Source organism: Betta splendens, chromosome 3 (genome assembly GCF_900634795.4).
Source record: "Betta splendens chromosome 3, fBetSpl5.4, whole genome shotgun sequence".
NCBI lineage: Eukaryota > Metazoa > Chordata > Actinopteri > Anabantiformes > Osphronemidae > Betta > Betta splendens.
The window spans coordinates 17,711,414-17,735,483 of NC_040883.2; the positions used below are offsets into that span (position 1 = coordinate 17,711,414).

General features: G+C 45.0%; 4 protein-coding genes across 11 annotated transcripts; 3 read left to right on the forward strand and 1 right to left on the reverse strand.

Annotated features, from left to right (window-relative positions):
- Positions 1–42: 42 nt before the first annotated feature.
- Positions 43–5,042, forward strand: dcun1d2b (DCN1, defective in cullin neddylation 1, domain containing 2b). 6 transcript variants are annotated; one of them, XM_029143764.3, is made up of 7 exons: positions 43–183; positions 1,771–1,987; positions 2,076–2,244; positions 2,345–2,475; positions 2,572–2,654; positions 2,741–2,837; positions 3,012–5,042. In XM_029143764.3, the coding sequence occupies exons 2-7, from the start codon at positions 1,813–1,815 to the stop codon at positions 3,089–3,091; spliced, it is 735 nt and encodes a 244-aa protein (XP_028999597.1). In that variant the 5' UTR covers positions 43–183; positions 1,771–1,812; the 3' UTR covers positions 3,092–5,042. The 6 variants fall into 6 exon arrangements, with proteins under 6 accessions (XP_028999597.1, XP_028999601.1, XP_055363295.1 ...); XM_029143768.2 differs by having other exon boundaries at positions 71–197; XM_055507320.1 differs by lacking the exon at positions 43–183 and adding an exon at positions 427–449.
- Positions 5,043–5,636: 594 nt separating this feature from the next.
- On the forward strand, positions 5,637–11,807 carry adprhl1 (ADP-ribosylhydrolase like 1). Of its 3 annotated transcripts, none has more exons than XM_029143755.3 (9): positions 5,637–6,111; positions 6,191–6,345; positions 7,068–7,232; positions 7,331–7,456; positions 7,550–7,690; positions 7,862–7,989; positions 8,063–8,195; positions 8,279–8,444; positions 9,466–11,805. In XM_029143755.3, the coding sequence occupies exons 1-9, from the start codon at positions 6,095–6,097 to the stop codon at positions 11,504–11,506; spliced, it is 3,072 nt and encodes a 1,023-aa protein (XP_028999588.1). In that variant the 5' UTR covers positions 5,637–6,094; the 3' UTR covers positions 11,507–11,805. The 3 variants fall into 3 exon arrangements, with proteins under 3 accessions (XP_028999588.1, XP_028999587.1, XP_028999590.1); XM_029143757.3 differs by lacking the exon at positions 5,637–6,111 and adding an exon at positions 6,448–6,531 and having other exon boundaries at positions 6,208–6,345; positions 9,466–11,807; XM_029143754.3 differs by having other exon boundaries at positions 5,637–6,345; positions 9,466–11,804.
- Positions 11,808–12,644: 837 nt separating this feature from the next.
- Positions 12,645–18,086, forward strand: grtp1a (growth hormone regulated TBC protein 1a). Its single transcript, XM_029143762.3, has 8 exons — positions 12,645–13,376; positions 14,211–14,362; positions 14,446–14,604; positions 15,216–15,340; positions 15,698–15,794; positions 16,197–16,369; positions 16,921–17,106; positions 17,201–18,086. Exons 1-8 carry the CDS (start codon positions 13,300–13,302, stop codon positions 17,291–17,293), a joined length of 1,062 nt encoding a protein of 353 aa, XP_028999595.1. The 5' UTR covers positions 12,645–13,299; the 3' UTR covers positions 17,294–18,086.
- Positions 16,670–23,123, reverse strand: lamp1a (lysosomal associated membrane protein 1a). Its single transcript, XM_029143761.3, has 8 exons — positions 22,817–23,123; positions 20,680–20,786; positions 20,387–20,606; positions 20,063–20,224; positions 19,753–19,964; positions 19,471–19,663; positions 19,223–19,390; positions 16,670–18,957 (listed from the first exon to the last, which is right to left on the reverse strand). The coding sequence occupies exons 1-8, from the start codon at positions 23,106–23,108 to the stop codon at positions 18,818–18,820; spliced, it is 1,494 nt and encodes a 497-aa protein (XP_028999594.1). The 5' UTR covers positions 23,109–23,123; the 3' UTR covers positions 16,670–18,817.
- Positions 23,124–24,070: the final 947 nt, after the last annotated feature.

Here is a 24,070-nt window from a genome sequence, read left to right on the forward strand (position 1 = left end):
TTTACTCCGACCCGCAGCCGCGGCTCACTCGGCTGGCGCTAGCAGCGAGGACGCTAACGCTGCTCCGTGCGTGGGGGGAGGCAGGACTGGACTGGACTGGACGGCTGCGGGTGAAGGCACCGGTTCGGAAGGCGGACCCGTTTCAGCGTTTGTGGACTTCAACCTGTTTTGTCTTCTGGAGCTGTAAGTAAATCCAGGTTAGCTTCGTCCGAGCTGTCAGACCAACCCGAACCAGACCAAACACACAGTCCCATGACACAACAGGGAGGCTAACGCAAGTTTGCTAACAATAGCAGTGACACAATTTTATGTTTGTCACAACACATGTCATAGCGAAACTTACCATAACACAACCAGTAGCTACAACGGACCAGTTGTTGTTTCTGGACACAATCGCATCGATCGAATGTAGATCCATCTTCAGATTACTTCCTAAACATCGTTATCAGGTTTGATATGGGAATTGTAGTTTTTAGATGTTGTGTTTTTTCTTCTCGCTTGCGTCAACTGTGTCAAAGTTAAGGCAGCTGTTTTCGGAATCATTTTACTTGGATACGGCGTAAAGATAGAGAAGTAAATTAGTCACGCAGTTTAAACTAGTTTTGCTTTAACTTCGTGTTTACTTTAAAGTCTGGTGTCACACAATAAGTTAGAGCATTACATTTATTATTTACCTAATAACTTAACATTGGTTAAATGTGTGTAGGTTTTATGCATAATAACGACAAGTTATTGAGAATGTATCGGTTATGAACTTACACAATGGTTAATTTCAAATACTGGGCCTGTGGGTGTAGAGTCGCAGAAAACTACGATTCCCAGGATCACCGTGTCGTTACAGAAGTGTAGTTCGCGCATGCGTACTAATGGTAGGAGCCTATCAAGTTGAGCAGAAAGCGGGTGATAAAATGGTAGGTAACGTTATAATACGAAACCACTACCGCTGTTTAGTCCCGTTGAACAAGTTAAGAAACTGCCGGGGTTGTCACGGTCCTCTGGGGCACGCGCTGCTACCGGCGCCGGAGAGTCTTCGGCCAAGTGTCGCAGTGTCAGGTTGATGTGTGTCGGTGATATGAGGGACGTGGAAGGTCAGTTGGTGGTGTTTTGCGATCGGACACCCGCACTTTGCGGCACATACCTTTCCCGTTTTGGTATCGTTAGCTGGGCCGAGCCGTCGTTGCGGGTGCGGAGCGCGAGCGTGGAGCGTCAGGCGTCCCCTTCCCCGGGAAAGTAGGTCGCCGAGCCCCGGCCTGTCACCGTGACTGCTGTCGGATCGTCGGGTGGGTCGGATCTGCAGCTCTGCGAAGCCGAGCGGTGCTCCCGATGTGAGCGTTCGGGTCCGCGGCAAATAGACGTGGCGAGGTATTGAGTCGACTGACAGAAGCGTGTGCTGATGCGTGTGGCATTGACCGAGTTGTCGTTTGCAACAGTACTAATGTTTACTGTGAGGCTGCTTCACGCATGGTTTGAGTCTTACTTTTTGAATTACACGTACGCAACACGCGTCTTATTTCAGCTTTTATTCACTGATCTCCTCTTTTCCAGACATTCAGTGGATTTAGTGGTTAGCAAATCCTCACTACTGTTCAGAAAGTTTAGGGCGTGTGTTGTGTGTTTCAGATCCAGATGCACGTCTGTCAAACCTAACAGCACTACCCCAGAAATAAAGAGAGACAGAAAGATAGACAGCAGTATTTATGTGTGTGTGTGTGTGTGTGTGTGTGTGTGTGTGTGTGTGTGTGTGTGTGTGTGTGTGTACCTGTTCCTCAGCACAAGCTGAAGTCATCCCAGAAGGACAAGGTACGGCAGTTCATGTCCTTCACGCAGGCCGGGGAGAGGACAGCCGTCTACTGCCTGACGCAGAATGACTGGAAACTAGAAATCGCTACTGACAACTACTTCCAGAACCCGGATCTCTACTACAAAGAATCCATGAAAACCTCAGTGGACCGCAAGAAGCTGGAGCAGCTCTACAACCGATACAAAGGCAGGTGTTTGAAAAGCCACGCTGACTCCCGGTGCCGACCGCGTGCCGCGTCTTGTCCGTCTCACTCTTGGTCTCTCGTCTTCTTCAGACCCCCAGGATGAGAACAAGATAGGCATCGATGGGATCCAGCAGTTCTGCGATGACCTGGCTCTGGACCCGGCTAGCATGAGCATACTGGTGGTGGCGTGGAAGTTCAGAGCTGCCACACAATGCGAGTTCAGCAGGAAAGAGTTCCAGGACGGCATGGCTGAACTGGGGTCAGCGGCACCAGCACTGAAATTCACGTTCAGTCGTATTTATTTGCTTATTTAAGATGTCGTAAATGATTGCTGTCTTTGTCTTCCGTGTTGTGTCCAGCTGTGACAGTCCTGAAAAGCTCAGGGCGATCCTCCCCAGACTAGAACAGGAGCTGAAAGACACAGGGAAGTTCAAGGACTTCTACCAGTTTACCTTCAACTTTGCCAAGAACCCGGGGCAGAAAGGGTTAGGTGAGACCAAGATGTGGTGATGGGGTGTGGATGTCACTCAAAAGCCCCCAGTTTTAACGCTCAGCAGTCAAACTCTAACTCCGCCTTCTGCTCCAGACCTAGAGATGGCTGTGGCTTACTGGAACCTCGTTCTCACGGGTAGATTCAAGTTCCTGGATCTCTGGAACCGCTTTCTGCTGGTGAGTGGAGATTTTAGGTGACTCCTAGTTTCCTGTGCGCAACCGCATCAACACGCACACCCTGTCTGTTATTGTGCTGCGTTCAGGAGCATCACAAGCGCTCGATACCTAAGGACACATGGAACCTCCTGCTGGACTTTGGCAACATGATCGCCGACGACATGTCAAACTATGACGAAGAGGGTGAGTTTATTAAGAGCTTAATCAATTTCAGCAGCTCCTAAACACTTTTCAACACATTCACGTGCCCCTTCATTTCTCAGAAATCCATCTGTTGACTTGTTTTTCTGTTAGTTGAACTGCAGCGTGCTTTTATTCTTGATGATCATGTGAGTGATGTTTCTTCTCGTCCCACAGGAGCGTGGCCCGTTCTCATAGATGACTTTGTGGAGTTTGCTCGGCCGATCGTGACGGGGAGTAAACGTAACATGACATAGTTTTCCCACCTGCCTCACGCCGCAGATGGAGTTTGTTTTTCTTCCCGTTTTCTTTTTTTGAATAAGGATTTTTTTTAAATGAGCCAAAAAAGAGGCGAGTCTCTGCATTGTTCCTGCCACTGCACCGAGGCCTCGCTTGGACAGCGACCTGGAAACCAGTTCCGACGGAAAAGCACGAGGGCGATCCACTAGAGCCAACCCTTGAGCAGACTTTGTAACGACGAGTGGCCGGTTCCATGAAACCTGTCGCCATCGGCTGTAGCTTCGACCTGCTGTTGTGGACTTGGCTCGCTGCACGGCCCCTTGGTCACAGTGAGGGGAGACCCACGAGCCCGAGCTTTAGCACCGTTGGAGGTTTTAAGTAGAAGGAGCAGTAGGAGGGAACTGTACGTTGACGTTTGCATGTTCATGTCCAGCTAGTGTGAAGCGGCGCCGTGGATGCTGAGGAGGAAATAGGTAACCTACATTATTATACTGATGTGTAGCTCTCCAGCAGTCGCACTGAGGGCAGACAACATACAGTATGTGCTTGATTGGGGTGCGTGTGTGTGTGCGTGTGTGTTTGTTCAGGCAGTAACATATTGCCTCTAGGATACAAAGTTTAGGTTTTGATTTGGTTTTATTAACATAAAAAATGAGAAATGTTATCACTTTGAGTGGATGACAATGAAAATGTTTCAGATTGATATTTTATATTCAGAATTGGACAGAAAAGCATGTTGTTCAGCACCAGCAGAAACCTTTTAAAGACAGATTGAAATTTAAAACAAACAAATGGTGTCTTGCAGGAGCAGGTTGTGACATTTCTAATCTTTAGGTTTTTCATTCTTAAACGAGCTGCTCCGTTGGTTTGCTTTTAGTTTTGCTTTGCAATGTGAGAACGGCTGTACACTAACAGGAACTGACAGGCACATGGACTGTTTTTTTTTGTTTTTTTTTATTATCCAGGTGACAGTGACTCGCCAACTTTGCAAATCTGCACTGATTCACAGGTTTTTTGATATGTTCTGTAGTTTTTTTTTTTAAATTATCACACAGCCCTGTAGGAAACTACAGAGCTGTTTCGTTTACGTCACAGTAGGATTCAATTACACACTAGGTTTTATTCCAATTAAGCCAATCTTGATTTAACCGTTCGTTTACAGCATTTGAGCTTTTTAGTCTGCTGCTCTTTGTAGATTAGCAACTGTGGTACTATAGCACCACTACAGAGAAAAACGTGTCACTTTAAGAATTTCAGATCCTGTTCCTGTCTAGTGGTGGTCGCACAGGACCCAGATCTGATGACTTGAGGCTTTTGACCAAAAGAGGTCAGTACAACGATGCCTTTCCTCGATAGCCAGTTGTAATTATGCATGATAACAAACTTAATTTATCCTAAAGATCCTTGACGTAAAGGGGTAGAACAGGTACCAGTGAGCAGACGGTGGCTTCTGGTACGTCAATATTTGCCTTCCTTTAGATTCTAAATGTTAGTCCAGCAGTTTTTGTCATCACAAAACCTTTTGACATGTTATAATAAGAATTATTTCCCCTGTAATCAGCTATAGCTACAGAACAGCAGTGATAATGACCAGACGTAAGGCTAAGGAGATGTTCTCATGCAAATGTAGGTGAATCATACATTTATACGTTTCAGTTTTAAGACTGGATGTAAGGTAAGTGGAAAAGAAATCAGCTTTCTGACATTAAAGCAGCTGAAGGTGAATAATGTGTCCAACTGTTCATGTTGTCTGAGGCAGTTCGACTTTGATCCAGTATTGTTTGTGCTAAAGGAATAAGAAGATTGAATATGTTTCAGTATTCACTGTGCTGATGAGGTACGTTTCCTAGTCATGCAGATTGTTCTTTGCAACACAGTATTAAACAGGTATTTATCTAAAGTTTTTTTTTGTCATAGACGCATACCATACATTGTTTCAATGAAAGTCAATAAAGCATGTTGTTTTTATCAGTCTCATTGATACACAAACTACACCAGTTCTCTCTTTTCTATATTTATTTGAAAATAAAATTAAGTTGACAATTAAAAGAAAACAAAGGAGCATTAAGAGGCACAAAGAATAGAATAAAAAGTAATAAAAGATGACTGAATCTGAATGACGTTAGTCCGTGATGTCGGATACGCTTTGATTTATGTTGCTACAAAAGTTGCTTGGTACAACTGGTCAGAGAAAAAATTCTTCAATTATTTAATGTAAGATATTGAAAACACGCGTTTCAAATTGAATCAAGCCGATCTCTGTTCAGACCAAGGCGGTTGTTTAGGCTGAGTCTTGCAGCGTGTATGTCATATGCCAACTTGGTAACAGTTGTCCCCTGTCAGTTTGCATTCCTGCTGCATTTCATCACCATCGCTGATGATGTTATGGCCTTGTGAAGTTATACCAGCAGAAAAATGAAAACTCAAAGGGTGTTCACACAGATGGGAATAAAATACTCGGAAGCAAATGAAAGTTTGAAGATGTGGATTTAAGAACGTGAGATGGGACACGTACAGTAACTGGAGAACTACCGCAGAACACGTTTAATAAGAAAAGTTTAAAATAGTCGGCTAAGGCTTAACCAGCTGAACTTCATTAAGGAAGGAGGGAATGTGAGCGACGTTCTCATTCCCCTCCCGTGGAGCGGGTGGGACGTCAACAAGGCCCTGCACCAGCTGACAAGCTTGTGCTCCGGTCCAGCAGCGCATGAGCATCACTTCCAGGGAGTCCAGCCCCCCATCGGTGCTGCAGACCCAGCCGTCCAGCTTCTGGGCGTTGTGGCCGCGGGGGATTGCCTTTTTAGGAGACACCTGATCACAGCTGAACCCGCCGCCACTGAGCACAAAGGAGCTGGGGCTGATAACGCCATGCTTGTGTGTGTCCACCCTGGGCCATGATGGGAGGTGGAGGTAATGTGCAGTAGAGACAGAGATCATCCGTTTGAGGTTCTTCCAGATGTTTTCGGACATTGTTCTCATCATTCTGTGACTCCATCCAAGAAAAGATATTTTATTCATCCATGATTGGCTGCGAGACGTGAGTAGAGTCTTGGCATCATGGAGAAATTCAAGGCGGGCATGATTGTGGGGGCTGTTGGTGATGCCTTGGGCTACAGGAAGGGTCGATGGGAAGGCTGCATCTCAGGCAAGAAGATCCAAGAAGAGCTGGCGTCTCTGGGGGGGCTGGGAGCCCTGAGGCTGGACCCTGACAACTGGACACTAAGTGATGCCACGTTGATGCACATGACCACAGCTGAAGCGCTAATAACAGGTACGTTGAGGAGGGATGCTACGGAAAAGAAAATTATATGCACATCGTTGTAGTTTTACTAAAGTTGGATATAATGCTCCATCCCCTTGGTGCCATCTTAAGCCAGGAGTTGCCGGGACAGAAGAGTTGAAAATAGACCCCTTTGAAAAGCGGGAGCTGATCCACAGCTCCACTAAACAATAGCAGGTCAGACTCCATAATCTGTTTGGCCGCACATGCTTCTCAAAGCCTATGACAGCGGTCCTGAGAAATGGCGATGACATCTATTGAGATTAGGAGGCCCTATTTAGCCACCGTACATCACGCCTGCCCACACTCATACACCAACCTGGCAAAACACACGACACTGCCGTGATCTTACCCGCTTTAAACTAAATAAAAGTTCTGATAACTGGCTTAGGATGTGAAAGACTGTGTCACCAGGATCATAGAATAGTGAGCAGAAACTAAACCAGAATGAAAGGAATTATTATTTTATCTGTTCCACCATATGATCAGGTGTGATTATTCTTTGTCAACTCCCTTTCTCTCTCCCTCTCTCTCTCACACACACCCAAATCCCAGCTGAGCACACACTGTGGAGGTGACTCCCCTTGCTCTGCAGGCACGCTGCTCCTAATCTGTGTTGTGGCGCTCCAGAGCTAAATATAGCGCCACTCATCTTCCCTCACATGCCAGTTATATGAATGACTCTCAGTCACAGGCTCCATGTCCGTTTCCAGATTACTGGTGTCTGGAGGACCTGTACCGGGAGCTGGTGCGTCTTTACGTGGAGGCCATGGTGTCTCTGCAGGGCAGATCTCCAGATCCCGCCACGGTTGAGAGCTGCGTTCATCTCAAACCTCATAACTATCTGCTCGCCTGGCATACACCCTTCAATGAAAAAGGTCAATAATAGTTTTTTAAAATTAATTCATAATGTCTAAACAATATTTAAACCGTATATATGATGCATGTGGCGATTCATACATCCGTCTCTGCCCAGGATCTGGGTTTGGCGCCGCTGCCAAGGGCATGTGTGTGGGCATGAGATACTGGCAACCCGAGAGACTAGACAACCTGGTGGAGGTCAGCATCGAGGTTGGCAGGATGACCCACAACCACCCCATAGGTTGGTGTCAACAGTGGCTGTGTCTCACCTGCAAGAATATGTGTTACTTAATGCTCAGTCCAGCAGAAAAGTCATGGTCACTTGTGTCTCCAGGCTTCCTGGGCTCCCTGACAACAGCGCTCTTCGCATCCTATGCGATCCAGGGGAAGCCTCTTGTAGCTTGGGGCCGCGAGCTGATGAAAGTCATTCCTTTGGCTGAGGAGTACTGCAGGAAGACCATACGACACATGGCAGGTCAGACGGCGTGTCTCTAAATGTGCTAGAAACCACTTTAGAATTTGAAAAATCCAGGCTTAAAAAAGCCTGTAGGTATCAATCAATGCATTTACATTAACTACATTATAGTTGTTGTTGTGTGCTGAATCATGGCTGTCAGCTGATTTGTAATTGTATATTTCTATACAGAGTATCAGGAAAACTGGTTCTATTTTGAGGCCAAGTGGCAGTTTTACCTTGAAGAGAGAGAGATAGACAAGGAAGGACAGAACAAACCTTCGTTCCCTGATCGCTACGATGCTGATGAGACAGACAAGGTAGGTCCTGCCTCAGATTCATTCATCTACAGACTCATAAAGGACAGTTCTTAAGTTTCCTTATTTCATACAGATGTATAAGCATTGGAGCTCAGAGGGCCGTGCAGGCAGAAGAGGTCACGACGCCCCCATGATAGCGTACGATGCCCTTCTGGCTGCAGGGAGCGACTGGTCTGAAGTCTGCAAAAGGGCCATGTTCCACGGAGGTGAGAACTGCAGCTTGTTACACCTGCAAGGATGTAAAAAAAAAACCTGACACCGTGGGCTCACTGAGAAAACACTGTTTCAGGCGAGAGTGAAGCCACGGGGCTGATCGCAGGTTGTCTCTACGGCCTCATGCACGGCCTGATCCACGTTCCCCAGGGCCTGTACCAGGATCTGGACAAACGAGAGCGTCTGGAGGAACTGGGGGAGGCGCTTTACAAGGCAGCGTCTGCAGATAAATGCATAGTCAAGTAATCCTGATCCTCACCCATGTTCACGTCCCCCTCTAGTCATCCTTGGCAGCGCCTCTCTGTGATTATGATGTCCACTGTCCACAGATCTGTCATTAAATCACCCTGGAGGATTTTGGAGCTGATTGAGGTCTGCTATTAATAATCCCTCTCTGGTCTGACGTGATTTGGGCCGAATAGATGCTCTGGGAATAATATTGAATTTCATGACAGAACTGTGGAAGAACTCTTTTCCTTATAACATTTAGTTAACAAAGAATATACCACTAGTTAACAACCAGACAGCGATTTCCTTCTTTGACCTTCTCTTTCTAAAGCTAACCTGGATTAATATCATTGGAAACACTGTTTAATACTTTCTTGCAGATTTGGAGGTTGATTATGAATGTTGACATTTCTGTAACTGATTTAAATTTGATAGAGGTCAGCAGGTTTTCATCCAAAAATAATTCAAATGAAGTTTAGTAGATTCAGACTGTATATCTTTAACTGTGCTTTTAAAATATGAATGATAATTTTGTTTTAGGCTCTATTTAGTAGGGTAGTACTGTGATCAGGTGTAGAGTACATGTGAAATACTACCATGAAACAGCAATTAAAATGGACTCACATGCAGCTCCTGTCTCTTTATCTCAACTAAAACATTTATTATATTGACGGCTTTCTAATTTTCTACCAGATGTTTGCTTCTTGTTACACAAGCCCCTGAACTAATAAACTGAACTACTAAAGTTCCCAGTGCTACATTTTATTGTCGCTGCAGGGTTGGAGTCTCCACTGATATATGTTGCTTATGGATAAGTACTATTTATTAATTCACCACTATACAAAATGTATGAGAAAAGTAAAGACTACTTTGCATAAAACTTATTCTAGTTTTATATGGGAAGGGAATTGACTACGCTTAAGTACAAGTAATTCCTGTCTACTTAGCATAATAATAGCATCAGTTTTAATTCTAATAAATAAAACGCTGCATGGACCCAGGGATTAAGTTTTGCATGTCCTCTATTCTCCGTAGACCAGAGTCTAAGAAAACCATTATCAGCCCTGATGCCAGTATGTTGAGGAAGTTGGTTAGACACCGCAGCTGCCATCCAGCGCTCCGAGGGATTCTTGAGACTCTTCTACATTACCTGACACAAGATTTGAAGTTATACTCAAAAAATGGAACCATGGAAAAATCAGGATCTGTCATTGTAACAGAAAGAAACACAACTTACATGGATGGTGCTAATGGGACAACTGAGACTTTGATAAAACAGAGACAACTTCAGACAAGTGGGACTTTGTGTCAACTCCCTAAAGAGAGTCAGGGGGTGAACCCTGGAAATGCATGTCACCAAAAAGATAAAAGATCAGGAGACTTAATTCCTCGATGTCTTACTAGGTTCCAGCTCCTCCAGTCAAAGTTCACAAGGTCCACGCCCAGACCCCCTATCTCCCATCAAAGGACCGTAGGAACTCTGTGCTCCAGAGTAATGACAGGTGACATAAACCCCAGCCACGACGGTGAGCGTGACACCAAGAGGGATCGAGCAAAAAGAGAGCTGAAAAAAACGGGCAACGTCAAGGATATAGTGGCCAAGTTTGCCATGGCCGAGCAGAAAGAACAGGAAATGAACGCACAGAAGAAACATCCAACCGGACCACCACTCGTCGGAAGAAGGATGCTTCTATCTTCGTTGATGGAAAGGTTTGAAAGCGTGGCCTCTGTGTGTGAGGACAGCAAATTTAAACACAGACATGAAAAGTCTTTGGGAGGAATCAGTGTGAAAAAGAAGACAACTGTTTATGAAGGAAGCAAACATGAGCCAGCAGAAAAATGTGTCCACAAGCAAAACAAACACATGCCAATAATAAGTAAACCTATTGGGCAGCTGCAAAGAAGCAATACACAAAAGCAGATCGTTCATATTTCACAGAAAGACTCAAGTATTCGGAAAGAGGAACAAATAGAGGAGCTGCCTTTAAATCAAAACATTGACAGTGATTGTTCGTTAAAACAAATTAGGGTTGAAGAGGTGAAGGGCTGGCGATTGGGGAAATGTGATGAAATTCAGGCAGCAGTTGATGAAACTTCCTGTATCACCAACAGGTTAAAACATGGACACATGCAGCTGCTGTGTTTAACCTCTCTGTGTTTGACTGAATGGTCGCTGGCAGTACCTCACAGGCTTTGTCCACAGAGGGAGGCAGCAGTGGGTTGGCACATGGCAGCCATCATGACCTGCCCTCCTGTCTGGTGCTCGGGTCTAGACGCGTCCCTAAAACAACGCCTGAAGGAAATCAGACCTGCTGCCTCGGAAAACATGATGATTATGAAGAGAGACGGCCCCCACAGGGCTTCGCAGCAGTCCCACACTACGTCAGCTACAGCTGAACCCTCCACTGTAGCAAGTGACGGCGCTGTGAAGCCACAAATCCAGCAGATGTTTGAGGATGGAGGCCAAAACATGAGCCACAGCGTAAATGACGAACCAGATCCACTCAAAGAAGTAATTACTGGAAAACGTTTACCAAAGTATGCCATCCCGCGTGTCTATAGATGTGATTATGAACAAGGTGCTGATCCCAGTGATTCCACTTATCAGCCCACGCATCATCAAGAAACTGTAAACCCCCTGGTTGCAATAGAGCCATCTCAAGCTGAGTCCTCCTTGTCTGAATTCACCCCCCTGCTGGTTATTACAGAACATGTTCAAGGCTTTGAACTGCATCCTCCTAATGAGAGCAGCCTACGTGCAATATGTGAAGAGACAAAGGAAGAGGCAAAAGTACAAGTGCAGGAAACAGACAAGGAGGACAGGGGAGAAAATGGGGAAACACAGGTGGACGTAAATGGTGCCAATGCACAGCAAAGTTTCAGGTTGAAGGACACTGGCTGTAACGATGGGATAGAAGACAGTCAAACCTTATATGGGACTTCACATGAGATTCAACCTGACACAGAAAAGCCGAAACAGAGACCAAAGTACACAACCATTAACTATGCAGATCCTTCAGTCAAACAAACGTATAAACCCAAAACCATACGTTTCACTGACACGTTTACTTTCTAGGCTGGAACAGCTGCAATAGCTGCACAGACATTAACTCCCATTAATTATTGTTTTTGTTTTTAGTGATTTAGCTCCTTTCATACAACAGGACCAATCAGCTGCAGCAGCATCAACAGAGAGAGCAACAAGCAGCGAGTCTACTGTGTGCATGTGCTGCTTATTGCCTTGAAACAGTGTACCACAGAATCGTATAGCTAATATCTATTTATAACATTTAAAAATTACTAAACTAAACATCATAATAAAAAAATCAAATAAACATGTTTACTTCTGTTTTCTGCTATTACATTGTGGCAGTGTAGCTGTAAATTTCAAATACTACCTGACAGCATGTCATCATCACTATTATCATCAGACACAACTCCTTAGAAAACCCTTCTTCTTCTTCTTCTTCTTCTTCTTCTTCTTCTTCTTCTTCTTCTTCTTCTTCTTCTTCTTCTTCTTCTTTTTCTTCTTCTTCTTCTTCTTCTTCTTCTTCTTCTTCTTCTTCTTCTTCTTCTTCTTCTTCTTCTTCTTCTTCTTCTTCGTGGAGTTTTAGGGCGGCTGCGTTCACCTGTGTCACGTGGCTGTTCAAAACAGGGCGTGGCTTCTTTCCACTGGTGCTGCCTTCATGTGTTATCGTATACAGAACACCTTTCTATGAGAGGTTATGACCGTTTATGCTCTACGGTGCAGATACAGTAATATTAATGTGATTACATCTTTGGCTACGCAAGCGTCTAAGATTTTGAAGGTAATCTGAAATCTACAATTTCAAATGTTGCAGTTATAGTCATTCCGTAGAGCAAAACAACTGTTGCTTTGCCTACACATATAGGGAATGACATAAATAGGTAAAATAACTCTACTTATAAATAAGTAAATAACGTATTCATCTTGAGTAAAATACATGTTTTATGCAATAAAACTGATAAACACATAAGTTTAAGCTCCTCGTTTGGGAATTTGCTGACAAATTATAACTAGAACTAATTTGAGTAAAATACGTTTACTGTGATTCTCATATGCTCTTGGAAAGTGACAAGAAAGTTAATTATTGTCACAGTCCGAATTAGTAATCAAGTAAGTAATAGGTAGAGAAGCAGAAACAAGCTTCACCCTGGTAGCACATACTGCTGAATAAAATTATCAACCTTTTTTCTTTCCAACGCGCCTCCCCTTTCGCCATCCCATTGGAACGCCGAAGCAGGACGTTACAGGCAGCACTTAAAGGCAGCATTGGGTCTGATTGACGTGTGCGTCCCGGGGCAAACGTCGTACGTGTGAAATCTATCCCTCCGTGGAGTCTGCTGGACTGGACGACGGGTGAAGTGGCTTTGACGTGATCCGGCTCACAGGCGGCACAGTAATCTGCTGCTAGCGGTCGTTCGGGTGGTGTTTTAGAGTTAGAGGCCGGTGAAGTAGTTGTACTTCGAGCAGAGAGCGGGAGGACGAGGGGATCAGCGGCAGCAGGTGCATTTGGATGGCGATAAAACTCCGCTGTCGGTTCGCCGCTTGACCTTCGGGGAATCCTTTAAAAACACCGACTGAAGCAGTTCGTTGCAGTTGGGGAGAAGCTTACGCGTCCTTTCTGCGGATTTCTGGAAATAGGATGTTAATCCCGGGAAAAACGGCAGCGGCGCCGCGTCCCGTTTCTCTCCGCACGCGATCATGGAGAAAGTGAACGCGAACGTCCCCTCGACCAACTAACGGCGAGTGCTCGTTCGCGGTGGCCGTGGACTTTTGGCGTGGTTTTGGATCCACGGTGGAACCGTGGCGTATGTTTGACTTAGTTTGCAGCAGGAGAGGAAGCGATGCAGAGGAGCAAAGCGACCAACCGAACCCGGACCCGAACCGCTGCCCACAGCGGAGCCAAGGACAGAGTGGACCGGTAACGTTAGAGCCACACCACACATAACTCATAACGGGGGGAGTTATTATGTGGGTTTCATATTATTTTATGCAGAACACTTCAGAATGTTATTTTGATTGTTCTCTTTGCGTAGCCTCTTACGTGTTTCCAATACTTTTATAGTGTTGTAGTGATCTGTTGATGTTTGTTTATTAGATTATTAATATTAAACTATGTGCAAATGGTCTGTTTCACAGGGTTGGGGTTAAACTTCTGCCTGTAGTAAATGTTTCAGCCTGAACTGTTTGTGAAGTGGCTGCATGGTGCACAGTGTGTTGTGCTCGAACACGTTCGTAAAACAGCTGTGCCATATTTCTGGGCTGTGGTGCATTCTTCAGCACGAGCAGCTCTACCTTCGCCCTGATGAAAGAGTTGAGCCGCAGGGATATTGGTGTTGATTCGATTGAACCATCTACACCCACATTTTTGTTGTGTTTTTTTCAAGAGGCGATTGGAGATGTGTATAATGTTTGTACTGTAAACATATAGGGCAGCTCAAATCAATAGAATGCATCCGTTAATCTAGTCCCAGCTGATCCAAACTGTAGTTTTATTCATCACAGCAGTGTTCTGCATTTTTCACATGACCTTGAGTAATGGAGGAGGCAGTGTTTGTTTTCAGGCGTAGAGGCTTTCCTTTAGGCCCGTCGTTCCCTAAGCATTCGGCTGTGGTTCCATTCTGGACTATTAAGCACTTTGCTCTGAACTTTCTCTGTAACCCTTTCCAGCCTCGACAGTGTCAACAGCGCTTCTGTTGACACTGTCCAGATGTTCAGAAGCCTCCTTCTCCTGACTTTGTGGTTTTTGGCACAGAGTGGATCCGTACGGCTTTGAGCGTCCAGAGGACTTTGATTACGACTCGTATGAGGAGCTCATGTCGGACTACCTGGTTGTGCTCACCCGGCGGACCATCAAATGGTCCAAACTGCTGAGGGGCAAGCGCAAAGTGCAGAAGAGCTTAACGTGTGAGTGTGAAAGCCGAACCGGTATCCGCTGTGAATGTGTGCACGAACCAGTAGTGAGTGTCTGTGTCCCATCTGCTCCTCAGTGAAGCGTTACGTACGGAAGGGCGTTCCCAACGAGCATCGCACCCTGATCTGGATGGCGGTCAGTGGTGCTCAAGACCTGCTGGAGAAGAGTCCCGGCTACTTCCATTCGCTGCTCGGAGCCCAGCATGACCCCAAACTGGTGGAGACCATATGTACAGGTCAGGCTGTGCACAGTTTGTCCATCGCGTCAACATCAAAGAATGAGCTTTTTTGGAAAGTTGACATTGCTGCACCTCTGCTGGTTTTATCATTTTCAAACTAAAAATACAAAAAGTTTATCTGGTCTTATAAAGTTCTGTGTTATTCTGACAGTGTCGTGATTCATTTGGCTCCTTCAATGTGAAAAAAATCTGAGACAAAGCAACATGTTAAAGCACTAAATGAGAAATTCTTCATCACCAACTGACTTTTTAGTTTGCTGACTGCAGCCAACGGAAAATGCTGCATTGTCAGCAACCCACGTCATAATGATGCCCAGCAGCTTGGCATTTGAAAGAAATGTTACTTTGCTTTACTCAAACCTGACCTGATGTGAGGGGGAAAAAAGAATATTGACTTTAGAAGTTTCCACTAAGCAGAGCGCTGTTCACAAATTCCCGCTGTATTTGCAGTAAGTTAGGGGTGTTTGAGCACAGTTCCTCAAATGTTTACCTCCACCTTAGTTAACACAAGTATTTTCTTGTTTAGACATAATGTAAAAATGCATGTGTATACACTCACAAACACATCACACAGCCTGATGAGTGTCTGACTGGTCCCTTTCCTCCAGACTTGAACAGAACGTTTCCAGACAACATCCACTTCCGGAAGACATCTGAGCCGTGTCTACAGAAATCCCTGTACAACGTGCTGCTGGCTTACGGCACTCACAACCCATCTGTGGGCTACTGTCAGGTAATGGGGAAGTCCTGATGCTAGAAATGACTCATCATTCTATGCTTCTGGTCCAAAGAAAATAGTTTTGTCATCTCTATATCAACTCTTAGCGTTTTGAGAGGCCAAACGACCTCTGCAGAGCACATGCAGCTTTTTGCCAGTCAAACGGAAGCAGGTCCGTGTTTGTGTTTACGCTTTTCGTGCCAAGCAGCAACTCCAGCTCACACACATTAATCTTTAATCATGCTCATATAATACTGATGTCATGCTCCTTTATAGCCCTGGGCACCTTATTAACCAGCCCTGTAGTTAACAAAATCTAAGGATCACTGGACTGATGTGTAACCAGAGCGCGTGTCTCCTCTTTGTCTTCAGGGAATGAACTTCATTGCTGGGTATCTTCTGATTATCACAAAAGAGGAAGAGAAATCCTTCTGGTTGATGGACGCTCTGCTTGGCAGGATTTTGCCAGGTGTGTATTTGTGTGTGTGTGCTTAATTTCCCTCTGGGTTCTGTGATGCTGTAGGTGTGTGTAGGTGCAGGTGTGCTGTTCCTGCCTTTGCTCTGGGCTAAAAATAATCGTGTGCGGTGTCACATGGTCTTTATCTGCCCGTAGCTTAAGATCTACAGTACAGTATGTTTCCAGAAGTACCTCGCGCTCAGTTAGGGCTGTGTCAGCATTAATTAGGATACAACATGCTGACATGCAGGCGTTTTACTGAGCCCTGTCATTTTGGGCGTAACATGAGCCCTTTTGTCCTTAACTTCAGCTGATTTCCGTCATCCATCTCATTGCGTATTACAGGCATTCCCTTTTTCCATCTGCTTGCAGCTAATGTATTTCTCAAAGTTGTATGCATGCATGTGCTTGCAGATTACTATAGTCCGGCCATGTTGGGGCTAAAGGCCGACCAGGAGGTCCTAGGGGAGCTGGTTAAAGCTAAAACTCCTGGAGTGTGGAAAACCATGACGGATCAGAATGTGATGTGGACGCTGGTGGTCTCCCGATGGTTCATCTGCCTCTACATAGACGTCCTGCCAGTAGAGGTGAGCAGTTTGTCCTAATGCTGACGGAGAAGACCTCCAGGAAGTCTTTCATGCCTTAAGTGTCCGTTAATAACAGACAGCTACAAGTAAGTTAATGGGATGACAGACAGCTGGCAGACTGGCACTTGGCTCAGCTGTCTTAACGCCCGGTAACATTTCTTTATGATCATGTTTAGATTGGAAAGAGATACATTATATAAATGTACTCATACAATATGCTAGCAATGCTATTTTAACTTTTGCTGTTTGTTTTCATCAGTGATAAAGTTTTATCTTGAACCATAAAAGCTCAGTCATGGCATCATTTACTTTCATTTATTTATTTTAACACTGGAGTACAAGTGTCTTGTTCAGTAAAATGCCTGTTCACCACATACAGCATCCATAACATTACTAGCTCCCTCTGTTGGTCTGGACCTCTGTTCAATTTAAAGTAACTGGTTGGAAAGTGCAGTAAAGCACTAAACATCACATTGATTGTCCCATAGGTGTCAGTCTGCCAACTCCTGAAGAGCACATGATGCATGTATGTGTGTACTGTTGCTTTTCAGACGGTCCTGCGGATTTGGGACTGCTTGTTCTACGAGGGCTCAAAAATCCTGTTCCGCGTAGCTCTAACACTGATCCATCACAACCAGCTGGAGATTCAGCAGGCCCAGTCACTGCCAGACGTCTGCCAAGCCTTCAAGCAGATCACGTGTGGACCATTCGTTGATCAGTGCCACACGTTCATGCAGGTAACAATAAGATGCTAAGGGCATTTTCTTAGATATCTTTTATATATATATATGTGTTTTTAAACATCCCACTTTTCCTTCTTTTCTTTCCAAGAAAATCTTCACTGAACCAGGAAGTCTCTCCAGGGCAACCTTGGCAAAGCTGCGGGAGCTTTGTCGATCTCGCATTGTGGCTGAAGAGTCCTGATCCAGGACAAAACTGTTACTCAACCCAAGACACATTCCACTGTTCAACAGTTAGCAGCTCATTTGCACTTTTTTGTATGAAAAGATTTAATATCCCACAGACAGCTACATGTAGGTTTTGTCTTAATGTTGACCTTTTTACAATTTCATCAAAAAATTACTTATTGTGTACTGTATGAATAGTGTGTAATTATGTCCTTCACTCCAGAGAGTCAGAAGCTGAAGACCAGACTCCTTACGGCAAACGACATGGCCGTGAATGATGTGTTGCATGCTGTGAATTCAGCCATGAACCGTCTATTGTATTTTATATTGTAGTCTCCATCACAAAATAGAATGAATTAGTAATAACTGTGGATTAGTGGGTAGTTGACTGATGAATGAAGTAGATGAACGTGTTTTGATAATCCAATGTAAATTACAGAACAAATTGAATTTTCTTAATATCTGATACATGATGTTGTTTTTGTTTAGAAGCCTGTGCACTATGGTGATGCAACATAAGCACAACCAAAAGGGCTGCCCTCACTTTTTCCTATCTGTGGCGTTTCCAGTTTGTTCTGTGTCAGGGATTCGGCTCGTACTGATGTCAGGTTCTGTTGCACTGGACAAAAATAACTTTGGCAATAATCCCAGGTGTGAGAGGTGTAATGAAAGCTGATTGGTTAAACAGCTGTGTGTATTTGGATTATTAAGGAAAACATAATGCTGGATTTTATATTTATATTAACATTGTTGCAAAAGAAAAAAAACAGATCAATCCATCTTCTATAAAAAATAAAAGATTAAACCATTTCAGTTGCTATTGAGTGTTTTTGTAGGGGGGTGACAGACAGCTGGCAGACTGGAACTTGGCTGAACCACTACCTTAGTGCGCTTTATTAGTAACCTGTTGTTTGTGTGAGTGCACAAACAACATGTACTCCACACATCTGTGTTGTCGGTTCAAGCTTGTATGAAATCTCCTCTGTGCCGGATTGTGAGTGAAAAAGACATACAATCATATGTGAGCACTTGTAACTGTAAAAATAAAACTCTGCTTAGTTATTTTTACTTCCTACGTTTTCAGACTTTGAATCGACAGCGATTGAACTGCCGCTGATGTAACAGCATGGGGTAATAAAAGCTTTGTTATAAATACAGCTAGAAACAAAACGTATGCCTAAGAACAACTATTGGCAGTTTCAGGAAGTTCAACTAATTCTTGGAAACCAACAGAGCCGAATCGTTGACTTGGAAGTACATCAGCCTCTGTCCTTGAATATGCGACGACCCAAATTCACTCAAGCTTCATTGTGATGCACGTCGTCTCTGCAGTCATTTGGCTTTTCGTCATCATCATCATCATCATCCACCACAGAGAAGGGGAAGTTATATCTCCAAGTAACAACTGCATTCACTCACCACACATTAACAGTCATTTCCGTTCACTCATGCTCGTGACCACAGTCTGTTTCTAGCCAAATGATACACATTCATATCTCCACCTCTCAGTCTGTCAGGGTAAAGATAACGGTGGGTCCGTTCAGATGGTCTGGTATCCAGCGTGGCTCCTCCTCTTGCCTATTAGGTATGCGATGAGCACAATCAGCACCAGGCCAGCAAGAGCTGCTCCTACGATGATGGGGATGAGCATCTGGTCCTGGTCCATCTGGCACTCCTCCGCTGGAGAACAGGGTGACAATGCATTACTTAGTGAGCTAGGGACGAATGCTCTATCCAGCTACAGCTTCACTAGACTTATAACTGATGAAAGGCTCTGAACCTTTGACCTTGTCCATGTAAGACAGCTTGATCTGAGATTTATTGTCTTCTTCAACTTTCTACCTATACTTATTATATTAAGCTTCCTGTGCTAGACATACACATGCTTGTTTCCCAACAAACCAGCATGTTGGTTGCGAAAAGGAATGGATGTGTCAGTAACTACCTGTAGCAAACTGGTTGCTGGTGACTCCAAAGGGTTGGACCTGCAGTCTGAACGTGTTGAGGGAGAAGTTTGACAGCACATCCAGGGTTTGCTCTGCATTGCACATATAGGAGCGGCCCAGCGTGCTCCGCAAGTAGTCCAGACTGGTGTTACTGGCTGAGAACGGAGCTGGGGGGTGGTTGTATTAGTATTTCTTCAAGGTAAACAAACAGGGAACCTATGATACTGTATATAACCACATCACTCACCAGTCATATCAGACCAGTTGGCCTGCAGCCTTATCCCACTCAGGTGGTACTTGTTGGACGTGGAGTTCAAAGTGAAGATGAACCTGAGCGTGGTGTTCCCCTCCTGTGACAACACCAGCACAGCTCTGTTGGCCTCACACGAGCCGGACGACGTCGTCACGTTGGGATTCACATTTACTATGTCCTGGATTGTCTGGCAAAGTCAGAACATAGAGGTTCAGCTCAAGTTCAGTAAAGATTTTATACCGTAGTCAGGATTGGGCTCGTGAAGCTCCACGCCACCTTGTTCTGAGATGAATACGAGACATTCAGCTGCAGTCCCATCTGGGCCAGGAGGCAAACGGTGCCGTTCCTGTTCTTCACGGAGTAGGTGCCGCGTTCTGGTGCCGCGGGTGGAGCTGGTGGCGGAGCAGCCGTCGTGCTTGTAGCGGCGGTGGTTGTGGGGGTGGTCGGTGGCGCCGTGGTGCTGGCTCCATCCGCCGCGCAGACGCTTTCTGTGAGGCGAGAGACGACAGGAACGGCATCAAGCATCCTACAGCGACACATGGAGGAGGAGTCGGGCCGAGCAGCCAGGCCGAGCAGCCGGACCTACCTGTTGGACTCAGGTCATTTCCCGGCATGTACGCCTCCAGCCTCACATCAGAGAACGTGACATTGGTTCCACCAGCTGTGAAGGTGGTCGGGGTCATGCAGCGGTAGGTGGTGTTGACCACAGCCCCGATCCCGACGGAGGCCGACACCACGGTCACTACAGCTAATAAACAACCAAACATACAGACAATCAGGTACCGAACGTGTGAGTTTAATATAGCATCATTACTAGGTGGGGCTTTAGTTATTACATTCAACTGATGCTTTTTAATGAGCTGATTGTGTAGGTGGGTTCTAAAGGGGCCCGTGGGTGCTGAGGTCTCACCAGAGCTGTTGGCCTCGGGGAACATCGTCGTGTCACTGAGGTTGTACTGCAGCGTCAGGTTCGCGACGCTGTACAGACTCCCGTTGGTGGAGAAGCTCAGCGCCAGGGCATGGCCGCGTCCAAACTCCACCACCAGCCACGGTGAACTGCTGCCCGTGCCGCACGAGCTGCGGCCTCTGTCGACCGCGGCCGAGTCGGGCAGAGGGACCCGCGCTGTTGTCTGAGGAGGACAAGTATGTCTTCATCAGACGTATCATAATTAGGGATCAGAGGACTGTTGTTGCGTTACTTACCGTGCCGTTGGTGGTGTTGTATCTGATGGAGAATGACGCTGAAAGCTCGGCCTTGATGCAGGTGGAGTTGCCGTCTTTCACCTCAAGAGTAACAGCCTGAGCGCAGCCTGTGAGAGAAGATCAGAAACAGGGAGGCAATAAGTGGACAGGAAGGACTACGCTGCAGTTCACCCCATCCACCACTAGAGGTCAGTCCACAGCTGAGAGTCAGGCGGTGCCAGCAGCCGAACCTGGGAGCTCCTTAAATGTGGCTCATACCACCAGACCAACCAAGCAGCAGTTGTGCCACTTGCATCGTCAGCTATTAATACTTCATGCTCTGGAGTGGCGGCTCACGGTGGCATGTCTGAGAGCGATAGAGGTTTTACTTCTCAAACTGCAGGAACTATTCAAGAATCATGAACTTATCAAGCCTGAAACCCCAACGTTAGTGCAATACAGGAGTTTCAACACTTGCTTCACACTTCCCAGAAGCCGCCGTCGCACGACCGCAAATATTCCTCTTTGGATATTGCTGATTGAATGTATTGTATGTTTTTAGTTTTGTTTTTTTCTGACTTTATTATATTCAGTCAGATTTCAGATATGAACAATTTCTCAATGAAAACTACTCATCAGGACAAAAGCTCTCCATGCTGAAACATGAGCCCGGTGTCACCTGCCCGTTCCTCCAGTCAACACACAGTAGAACCGTTTACACAACACTGCAATCTGATCAGGGGGTAAAGCAGCTGCGTGTGAACAACATACTGAGCCGATCAAGCAGATATCAATGCTAGAAAGAAGATGTGAGAAGATGGACAAATATCCCACACTATTCAGGATTATAAATCACCCTGCAACTAGTTGGGCAACAACTCTGCTGGTGTGATTCCCAGTGTCAGCAAACAGGCGTCTGTGTGTACATAAACTAACACTGCCAATAGGCCCCTACTGGGCAGCGAGCAGCACAAAGCCCTCACAGCAGTCACACAAAGCGCCCAAACGGCACAACAATGAGGTCAATGTTCTGGTTAGACAACATTAACAGACCCTGGCTCTTATATCAGTACCAGAGACATTAGAATAGAAAGCATCTTTAATCTTAATTTAATCATGTGAATCATTGAAAGGCTGTGGCTCTGCTTATCAACTTTCAATCAGTCTAATCACCAGCAAACAACAAACTAAACATCTGCCCTTTGCACTTTTTACTCTAACACACGTTCAAAACATCGCTTGTTTTAATGCTTTGTCTGCTTTTAAAGACGCTTATTTGAATAGACAGTATCTCCACTCAGTCTGGCTGAGACAACTGATCTGTAAATTATCTTTTCAGCTGATTATTTGGACAATAAACAGCTGTTAAGAGTACACAAGCCCAAGATCAAATCAAGTCAAATGTTTTAGTGTGTCTGTGATTCCATGTGCCAGTAACAGAGGTTCAACTCTAAGGAAGCCAGAAAGTTAAACGTGAGATGTGAAACAAGCGTTTTGACATATTCTCATCAGGGACAAGATGTGACACATCATTTGCTGTCACACGTTAATATGCAAGCGTACAAATGCATTGTTACATACATAATTTTACATTTTAGACTAAAAAAATATTATTATATATATATCTTTATTATATCTACCTGGAATAGAAAATAAAAACAATGTGAACGTAATTGACCACATCCAGATGGTACAGTAGCCTGTCTGGGTAAATCTAGTCGAGCTGAAGTCATCAGTCGAGCAGGGATTAGTCGTTCGACAGAATAATTAGCATATAATTATAAAATACTAATAAAATATTGCTCGAATTGTCTCAATACTATGTGTTATAACGATCTAGACAAAAGCGTAACTGTGAAGGTGTCATGTTTTGACTGATCGTTTATAAGTATTCCATTATATATTATATGTTTGAGAACCATTTTGAAAAACTGCTGATAAATTTTAGTGAAAGCCCTGAACCTGGTTTCCGTTCCTCTGATCCTTTCCATCGTCCCTTAATCGCCTTTAGCGATATTAATATTTTGGCTATTTCGACTATTCACCAATTTTATCAAGTGGGAACAGTCTCCCAATAAGTGAAACACTCGACAGTATTTTCAGAGACCGATTCAACCTTGGATGAGATGCGTGAGCGTTTCAACCGCAACACACTCACCTAAAACCGCAAACCAGACGACAATGCGCGCACCCGGCGTCATCTTCTCGCTCAGCTCGCACGCGGAGCAGCGTTCGCTGTGTCCGTAGGTCGGAGAAGCGGGAGAGGCGGTGCTGGGGCGCCGCTGCGGGGCCGGGCGGGTGCGCGGTAACCGGCTGCTGCTCGTTTCCTTCTCCCGCCGTCTGGAGACAGAGCGACGCGTTCGGCTGATGCTCGCAATGGACAACAGGAAAAGGAAGTCCGCTCCGCGAACGCTCGAAGCCGCAGAGCTGAGTGAGTCTCGGCCCGTCATGTGAGCCGAGTAGCGCTCAGAAGCCCGGTCACGTGACCCCCCCCCCCCTCTCTCTGAGCTGTGAACTCTACTCTTTTATAAAACAAAATGTCAGCAGTGTGCTACTATACAGTCCACCAGTGACATACATCTATATATATATATATATTTATATTTATTAAATATAACATGCCTCTTTATGCTAGCATATGTATTTATTATAAGTGAGGATTGTGCAGTACTTCCATGTCACTATGTTACACAGGACATAGCACCTAAGAGCTAATGTTATCTTAAAGAGCTAATGTTATCCTAATGTTTTTTTGTTCCTTTCACAGCACAGTTATTTTTGCAGATTCACATAAATAGCCTAACAATCTGGATCTTTACCTTGTACTTTCTTTACTTAGAACTTGTTATGCTCTTACTACTAATACAACGATATAAATCTGTTTCCTTCTTGACAATTTCCACTGTAACTGTAGCCGTAATATTGCAGAGTCCGGGGTGCAGCATGTACTTTGCTATATGGGGAGGCAGCATGTGAGAGTCCACACACTCACCATGTGCTGCACAGGCTGCAAAGTGGATGTGTTGTGGGCAGTCAGCTGACAGCATTAATTCACGAGTGTGTGCAAAACCCTTGAAGGAACGCAGAGGCTGCTTTAATGCTGCCGTCTAAAACCTATCAAGACTCTGCTACATTTCCCTTGTTCGCAACCCTGCTTTTCAATAGCAGTCTTCTAGATTTGTTTCTCAATCTGTGCATTTCTGGATGTGACAGTGAAAGTTTCAGAATGAGCCCTTTTATTTTCAGTTTGATTTTTCAGTGACTCAAGGCATTAAGATACTTGAAATACAGCCACCGACAGAAGCTCCTGCTTGTAAGTCACTCGTCCAAGTTGCACTAATTACGCGAATGCTGAACAAATGTAATTGAATTTTATATATAAAATCAAATTAGATCACAGTAGTTATCCCAA

What these genes read in the sequence shown, in the direction of transcription:
- dcun1d2b (XM_029143763.3), top strand. Translation starts at nt 867, where the DNA reads ATGGTAGGAGCCTATCAAGTTGAGCAGAAAGCGGGTGATAAAATG. An exon ending in GCTCTACAACCGATACAAAG is followed by an intron (nt 1,988 to 2,075) that starts GCAGGTGTTTGA and finishes CGTCTTCTTCAG; the next exon opens with ACCCCCAGGATGAGAACAAG. An exon ending in GACGGCATGGCTGAACTGGG is followed by an intron (nt 2,245 to 2,344) that starts GTCAGCGGCACC and finishes TGTTGTGTCCAG; the next exon opens with CTGTGACAGTCCTGAAAAGC.
- adprhl1 (XM_029143754.3), top strand. Translation starts at nt 6,132, where the DNA reads ATGGAGAAATTCAAGGCGGGCATGATTGTGGGGGCTGTTGGTGATGCC. An exon ending in GACCATACGACACATGGCAG is followed by an intron (nt 7,691 to 7,861) that starts GTCAGACGGCGT and finishes ATTTCTATACAG; the next exon opens with AGTATCAGGAAAACTGGTTC. An exon ending in ATGCTGATGAGACAGACAAG is followed by an intron (nt 7,990 to 8,062) that starts GTAGGTCCTGCC and finishes TATTTCATACAG; the next exon opens with ATGTATAAGCATTGGAGCTC.
- grtp1a (XM_029143762.3), top strand. Translation starts at nt 13,300, where the DNA reads ATGCAGAGGAGCAAAGCGACCAACCGAACCCGGACCCGAACCGCTGCC. An exon ending in CATCTGTGGGCTACTGTCAG is followed by an intron (nt 15,341 to 15,697) that starts GTAATGGGGAAG and finishes CTTTGTCTTCAG; the next exon opens with GGAATGAACTTCATTGCTGG. An exon ending in GCTTGGCAGGATTTTGCCAG is followed by an intron (nt 15,795 to 16,196) that starts GTGTGTATTTGT and finishes ATGTGCTTGCAG; the next exon opens with ATTACTATAGTCCGGCCATG.
- lamp1a (XM_029143761.3), bottom strand. Translation starts at nt 23,108, where the DNA reads ATGACGGGCCGAGACTCACTCAGCTCTGCGGCTTCGAGCGTTCGCGGA. An exon ending in CGTCTGGTTTGCGGTTTTAG is followed by an intron (nt 20,787 to 22,816) that starts GTGAGTGTGTTG and finishes CTTCTCTCACAG; the next exon opens with GCTGCGCTCAGGCTGTTACT. An exon ending in CAACTGGTCTGATATGACTG is followed by an intron (nt 19,391 to 19,470) that starts GTGAGTGATGTG and finishes ACCACCCCCCAG; the next exon opens with CTCCGTTCTCAGCCAGTAAC.